At 38.9% G+C, this 8521-nt stretch overlaps 1 protein-coding gene across 1 annotated transcript; it reads left to right on the plus strand.

Moving 5' to 3' along the window:
- Positions 1–1663: 1663 nt before the first annotated feature.
- LOC128467475 (olfactory receptor 6F1-like) lies at positions 1664–2626 on the plus strand. The gene has a single exon (XM_053449168.1). The coding sequence runs from the start codon at positions 1664–1666 to the stop codon at positions 2624–2626; it is 963 nt and encodes a 320-aa protein (XP_053305143.1).
- Positions 2627–8521: the final 5895 nt, after the last annotated feature.

An 8521-nucleotide genomic window follows, 5' to 3' on the forward strand; every position in this document is an offset into this window, starting at 1 on the left:
AACCTTTTTTTTTTCCAACCCAAACACTGCATACCTCTAAGTAATTATATTCATACAGAATGATTCATACTTCTCCAGTATCAGAATTCACCCAAAAATAGTGTTTACTGGCTCAGAAGTTTGTAGGGGGTTCAACACTTAAACTCCATGACATTAGTAAATATTTCAAGGATCAATTACCTGAGATTCTCCTGCAAGGAAGGCTGGTACGGCCCTCTATAGACCATTGGCATGATGTGGAATTTTCACCACATTATGTACTTTGCATTATGTACTTATGTCAGCTCAGGACTTTTCACAGGGGTTTGCCCATCATCCAAAGTAACACCAGGACGCTGCAATATTCAACTGACCTGCAAACATATTGGAGTATAGAAAACTAAATGGCTTTCTAGTTTATACCACTGTGTGTTTTTTATGTGTGTACAGACATCCTACACATTATACATTATTTCTTTATGTGCAATCCTTGTTTTATTGAACAACTATATATACAGGCATTGTACATTTCTACATAGATTAATGCCAAACACCCCATGCCAATCACAGTATCTGTATTCAAATACTAATATTGAACTTCAATAACCATATCCACACAGAAACACCATATAGTACTGTATTTTACAGAAATAATCAAGGGTGCCATTAGCCTTTATACAAATTCTATGCAATTGGCAGCCTTACCACACATACACACACCCTGTGCACATGTATGGAGAATTATAGAAGGTCAGCTTTGCCAGATATGCAGGAGAAGCTCACCAGGACTGGTCAGTAAGTTTGAAACACCTATGTAAAAAAGCCTGAAGTCTTATATGTATACATCTATTGCCCAGCATGCATTTTTAAACAATAGTTATTTTCACACTATTTTTTTATCTTAAAATTTCCATCTCAATTTCAAAGATATTACATTATATGTTATTTATAGAGCATCAACAGATTCCATAGCCTTATTACAATAGAGGGAGTAAAAATTAACCGGCAATCTACACAATTAAAAACATTAACACTCATTAAGACATACTGGTAGAGAGGGAAATTACATTTCATAATTCTATTCATTCATAGATTTAACAATTAACTTGTTAACTCTATAAAAGTATCAAATAATTTCGAGTTTAACCAAACCTTAAACAGGTAAGGTAAATTGTTATTGTGGGTAGATTATTTGAAAATTATTTCATGATTCAAACAGGAATTTGCTATTCCAATTGATTAAATAATCATTTTGAACTTGAGTTATTATGAACGCCTCATAAGAATGATGGTGGGCATTTTAATTACAAATATGGTGTTGATTAAAGGATTAACAGATTTTTGGGGCTAATGTGCATTTACTTAAAGAGTAATGCTACTTGACACTATTAAGTGTTAAAAATGTATGACACATAGTATAGTTAAGAGAAAGGGACACTTGAATAATTATCATTCTTGAACCTTGCATTTACAATTCAGACTTTTAACGTTTCATCTCTTAACAAACCTGGGAAGTTTCTAAAACGACTGACCTTGAGACTCTTAAATTTCCACCGTTTAGTAACCCATCTGAGATTTGGGCAAAAACACTGGTATGTCTATTGCATTGGTATTAATTAGAATTATATTGTACTGAACGTTTGCCAACATTTCGATACTGAATAAGATAACTTTGTATTCACAGATGAGTGAAAAAGAATACTCACTTGCAAATCACAGTGACGTTACTTACTTTATTTTCCGGGGCTTCCCAGGCACATTTGCAATACAATTACTTTACTTTTTCATCTTTTTGTTAATCTACATATTGACTGTTACAACTAACTTTCTTATCATTATCATGGTTTGTCTTGACTCTCACCTACACATTCCAATGTATTTTTTCCTCAGTAATTTTGCTGTTCTGGACACCTGGTGTTCAACTGCTGTTATTCCCAACACATTAAATTACCTAATCACGCAGAACAAGCTAATTTCCCGCAAGGGCTGTTTGGCGCAGCTCTGTTTTGTCTTCTCAGTAGGACCTACTGAGTTTTTTCTTCTCACGGTCATGGCCTATGACCGATATGCAGCTATCTGCTATCCCCTGCGTTATGTGACTATAATGAATGAAAGAATATGCAAGTATCTTGCTGTTGGATCTTGGCTGAGCGGTTTCTTTACTGGCTGGACATTAACAATTCCAACTGCCATGTTAAAGTTTTGTGGACCCAACCATATCAATCATTTTTTCTGTGATTTTGTTCCACTGGTAAAACTGTCCTGTTCCGATACTTCATTGAGTGAGATAGTTTTTTTCTCATTTGCATGGGTGGTTATACTTAGCTCCTTAATTGTTACTACAGTCTCTTATTCTTATATAATTAAAACCATTCTAAGAATTCCATCCAGTCTTGGCCGCCAAAAAGCCTTCTCCACCTGTGCCGCCCATTTAACAGTTGTTTTAATATTTTATGGAACTTGCGTCTTTTTGTATGTACGGCCAAAAGCCAACTATTTCTCAGACAAGGATAAAATATTATCTCTGTTTTATACAGTTATAACTCCATTCCTGAATCCTCTAATATACAGCCTTAGAAACAAAGAGTTCAAAGTGGCTTTTATGAAGATTCATCAAAGAGTTTGTAATTCCTTTATCAGATTTTAGTACACAGAGCCATTTCCATGTCTATTGTTTACACTAAATTGTTTCCTAAATAAATGTATTCCTTTTTTAACATAATATACCATTTTGCTGAATTTTCTCTGAATTCTGTCTGCATTAAGCTCTTCCAGTAACTCTCATCACACCTATCACGTTAAAAGAGAAGGAATACTTTACTGGGGAAAAATGAGGATTGGAAATTAAAATAATTCTTTGCACTGATATATGTATATATAGTGGGGTTTGAATACATATTGGTTATTTTAATGCATATTTAAAACTGCTGATTCATAAATAGAGGTTGTAGTGACTTCTCAAAATTAATTCACTGATGTTGGTTTATGGTGCATGGAATACCGTGGTAAAAATCAGGATAATTATGTACAATGATGTACTATATTCCTAAAAACTTGTCACATGGTTGGATAACCTGGTGAAATCAATGTAAGCATATCTCAAAAAAATATTACAGCAATTTTGTGAAATGGTCCAATCACTGTAGCAATCAAAATAATGTTTCTTCTGAATACTATACTTTTTTACCATGTTGCACTAGAATTGCTTTTTATAAACACCATAACTCCACATGCCATTCACTTCATTCAAAAAATGGTCAGTCTCATACCCAATGTGCTGCTCACAAGAAACCACCAAGAGGACTGGGCGGAAAAGCAATAACTCTTAGAAAGAGCCTACACCGAGCACCTCCATCCACATATATTGCCTGTCTGGCAGGTCCTTGCCACACTCAGGAAGAAGGGCTCTGACAGACAGCGGACGTTAGAGTGAAACACCAGGTAAGGTGAGAAAGGACCATAAAACTCAAAGGTAGACATAGTTGGGAAATGTTTTGAACAACTACAGTCAGTACAAAACTATTCACAATATATATATACTTTATATGCAATATGTTCAATTAAATGTTCCTATGATATAAAAAAAACCCTTTGAACTAAAAAGGTGTGTTTTGCTTTTTTATTGTTCAGCTGTTGAGAGGATAGTTCTTTTATTAATGTTTATATTATTGTCAGAATTAATCTGTGCAAATGCTATAATGTATATTTGTAGAATTAGATTGTATTATTACTTTATTCATTTCCCATTAGAGAAACAATTTGACAATTTCTTCTCATTGTTATTTGCACGTCTAACAAATTGTCTGTCGCTCAAGTCATCTACAAATCGTTCTCAGCTTTTGCTACACTCACATAATGCAATTATTGTAATTCCACAGATTGGACTCTAGAGATAAGGGGATTTAAATTTCTGTGTGACCCTATAGGCGTATTGCTAGAATAGTGACAACTTATCTGTACCGCTCACAGGCGTGTGCAAGCAATTCTCTAGAAGTCGGTTCTCTACCAAAATAAGGTAGTGTACAGCCACCAGCATTATAACATAATGGGTGGCGCTTTTATTTCCCCATGATAAGCATTCCCAACTGGACTGGGAATTATATTTCTAATGCAGCATTTAGTTACAAAATGTCAAATTCAGTAGAGAAAGTGGAACAGAATGTAGGAGGTTATAAAAATGAATAAAGGGATTTGTATAGTATCATCAAACATTAACGTAACTTTTTTAATGTCTTTCATACAGCAACTTTGCATTGGGATATGCTTGCATGACGGACAATCTAATACACGACTCTCTCCAGAGATGGGCCCCATTGAAAAAAACGACTTGCTTGTTAATGACACTGAAGTCACCACCTTCATTCTTCTTGGCTTCCCGGCCCCTACCAAACTTCAGTTATTTTACATTTCATTTTTTTTGATAATCTACATCCTCACTGTTGTAACTAATCTACTCATAATCATTATGATCCAGCTTCACACAGACTTACAGAGTCTGTATTTCTTTCTCAGTAATTTTGCTGTGCTGGACACCTGGTGTTCAACTTCTGTTATCCCCAAAACATTGAGCTACCTAATCACACAAAACAAGGAAATCTCCCATGCAGTGTGCCTTGCACAACTCAGCTTTGTACATTCTGTTGTCCCTACTGAATTCTTTTTACTCACTGTTATGGCTTACAACAGATACCTTGTTATCTGTCACGCTCTACAATATCCAACACTGATAAATGATGAGATCTGCCTTTACTTAGCAGATGTTTCCAGGATGAGTGGTTTCTTCACATGTTGGACAGTGACTATTCCAACTGCCTTGTTGAATTATTATGGACCTAATCTCATAAATCATTTGTTCTGTAATTATATCACTCTTGTAAGATTGTCCTGTTTCAACGCAACTGCAAGTGAAACTGTATTTTTGTCCCTTGCTTTGGTAGTAATGCTTAGCTCTCCGGTTCCAACTACATTCTCTTATTCCTATATAATTAAGACAATTCTTGGAATTCCATCTAATCCTGGGTGCCAAAAAGCTTTCTCCACATGTGCTGCCCATTTAACTATAGTGCTAATATTCTATGGAACTGTCCTCGTTATGTATGTCCGACCAAGGGCCTCTTATTTCTCAGACATAGCTAAAATAATATCTCTGTTTTATTCTGTAATAACACCACTTTTAAATCCCCTAATATACAGCCTAAGAAACAGGGATTTAAAGGGGCTCTGAAAAAGGATCATGGTAAGATACAGGGGCGTACCTAGAGTATTTGGCACCCGGGGCAGATCCTGTAAGTGGCACCCCCCCAACATCTACAAAATGATGTTGGCAAGAATATTTATATAAAGTATATATATATATAAAGTAAAATAAACACGTTTAAATAACATTTACTGAACATATAATAGTGCTTTCTTTAATAACCCTCCAAAAAAAAACAGCGTCCACATTGCCCACATAGAACCTGACCAGCACCCAAATTACACACACATAGGACGTGCCATATTTGCCCCCAAACAGCCCAGCATGAGTCAGCATTGTTCCCAAACAGCCGAGTGTACGCCATCTTTGTCCCATAAACACCCTGCCTGTGCCATTTTTGTCCCATAAACACCCTGCTTATACCATCTTTGCCTTTTTGACAAATCAACTATACACCTATGATTAACACAAACACTTTTACAGTCACTCACTAATTCACTTTCATTCGCACAATCATTTATTCTTTCACACAAATTATTTACACATATTCATTGATGCATTCTCACAAATTCATTAATTCTCTCACTCATTCACACAATTCATCCACACATTAATCCATTCATTTTCGCTCTCTCATTCTGACTCTTTATTTCAATATTATTTAAATTTTTTTTTATATACTGAATACAAAATGTAATCTGTGGTTAAGTTAAAAAATAAAGCATCATCACCCTTTTTTTTTGTAATAGTTTATGCCCCTTCTCTCTAAGAATTATTGTCGAAAGGAGACTCCTTTCTCTCACCTGCCATTACATACTTTCTGTATGTTCTGATGAAGGGGGCCATTGGGAGCAATACAGGCGATGCTTTCTGGATAGGTGCCCATGATACATTTGAGGTGAGTAGACCATAGGTTCCTCTGCACGCAGTTTTAAATGTTATTGGCTACCATCAATTTTATGGTCGTCCAAAGACAGAATCTATTAAACAACCCCCAATACAGTTGTAATGTTCTCCACATTTATTCCCCCCTCTCCCTGCTCTATACATACAGCTATAAATTTCAAAATTGTGTGCAAACTCCATTTATATAAATTAATCTTTTTCATTCTATGTTTTCTTTCTTGTAAAACAAATTCACATTACCAATAATAAACTTTTAGGAGGGGATCTACATTTGGAGTGATGGTTCTCCCATGTCTTTCCAGAGGTTTGAAGACAACCACCCATACCATAAATATGTTGTCTCTTGGGTCTCGAGTGAGTGTAACTTTGCATTTGGTAATGTTTTTACAGGACAAGTGCCAGATTAGTTGCAACTCTGTAATATTGAAAGGATAGCCTGACAAATGAAAAACAAATTAACGTGAGTCAGACCAGGGTGGTTAGCTATGTTAATTAATTGGGTTTAAATAAGACTGTTAATAAATTGTTTCCTGTAAACTGTATCAACAAAAAATAATATTTTAATAAGTTAACGAGGAACAACAACAATGTATTATTATATAATAGATATATCAATATTTTACAAAAAAAGGAAAACGAGAAAAAATGGGATCCCACCAAAATATACAAAAGGTATAAAAATGATGTCATAGTGTTCATGTGTATATCTGTTGGTCATGGTAATAACATCTTATACTCTAGAAATATTTTTAGTAGAAGAAATACAAACTTATCAATCCTGTGTAGTTTTTAAATAATTGATTTGACTCATATTCACCATCAATGATGATTGATAAATTAACTCTAGTCCCTTGACTAGATTCATCAAAAAATCATTAATTGAAATAGTCCAGTGAATCAAGGATAATGAATTCAATCAATTATAATTTATTGATAATGCTACAAAAATGAATTACTAATACCCAGCAAGAAAATTCAAAAACTACTAATATATGGGGGCGTGGCTGACCTGGCGGGGAAGATGGCCGCATAATCTTGTAGCTCCGTGCCACCCGCTCTCTTAACTCGGCAAAGCACCTTTTTCCGTCGGCGATGGGCAGGACCAAGAGGGTACCTGCGGACCCGGCAACTCCGGGACCCAGTGCCAGACCTCAGCCTCCGTCTGTGAGGGAGTTTTTCCATACTCCGGCTCTCTTACAGTCCCAGGCCGCTGAATCCAACATGGCGCCGACCCCTGCGGGCCTCCGGGATGAGGAGGATGATCCTCCGCATCTACGCCCGGATGTCTCCCCGGACCCTACTCCAACGGACTGGCGGCGCATCTTTTCTTCCCTCCCCACGAAGGACGACTTCAGCCTCCTTGTCTCAGAGGTGAAGCAGACGGTCCGCACGGAGGTTACGGCCTTGCGCACTGACATGGCGCGCCTAGACACGCGGCTCACGGCTACCGAAGCCAGGGCGCGGGAGGTGGATCACCGTCTTACTCACCTTGATCGCCTTTACTCCACGAAATTGGCCGATTTATTCTACCGCCTGGAGGATCTCGACAACCGTGGCCGCAGATCGAATATTCGGGTGCGCGGTTTGCCGGAGGGTGGACGCCTCGAGGACCTCCATGGCCTACTGAATAGGCTCTTCTCGATGATCCTCGGTCTCCCTGTGGACCCCGGGAGGAAACCCATTAAACTTGATCGCGCACACAGAGCCCTGAGATCCGTCGGTGGCCCGGGTGACCCGCCCAGAGACGTCATCTGCTGCCTCCACAATTATGCGGAGAAAGAGGACATCATGCTGAAAGCACGCTCCCACAGATCCTGGGACTTCGAGGGCCATCAGGTTTCCCTGTACCATGACCTGTCCCGCTATACCTTACAAGCAAGGCGTGCCTTGCGGCCGCTTACCACATCGCTCCAGGGCCTTAACATCGCATATAGATGGGGCCACCCCTTTGCCCTGACTGCGCGACGGGGCACCGTTACTGCCACGATCCGATCCCCGGCTGATGTACCATCCTTTCTCCAGGACCTGGATCTCCCCGAGATTGCCGTGGCCGCTGGCTCAGCGACAGCGCCGGACCCTCTGGACCGCACCGGCAGCGACATCGACCCCCACGGCCCGTGGGAGTTCGTCCCCACGCGCCCCGGAGAGCCGCCGAGGAGGACGTCCCTGCTCGCCCCTTGGAGGAGTGAACGTTCCTTTTGGCCCGCGCCTCGTTTGCTGCTTTTCGCGTTCGTTGGACTTTTCCCGAACTATTGTAACGCCGGGACTCAGGGAGATTTGGACTTTCTCCTTCGTACGACGCTTGGGGTTCACGTGAGATGCTCGTTTATGTTTCGTTATTTCTGTTGATTTTCTGTGGATTTTTTTTTTTTTTTTTTCGTTTGCGCCGCTATTGGGCCCTATTGCTGCCCACTTGTTCGCTTAAACGTTGGTCCTACG

The sequence above is a fragment of the Spea bombifrons genome, chromosome 1 (assembly GCF_027358695.1).
Source record: "Spea bombifrons isolate aSpeBom1 chromosome 1, aSpeBom1.2.pri, whole genome shotgun sequence".
Lineage (NCBI taxonomy): Eukaryota > Metazoa > Chordata > Amphibia > Anura > Pelobatidae > Spea > Spea bombifrons.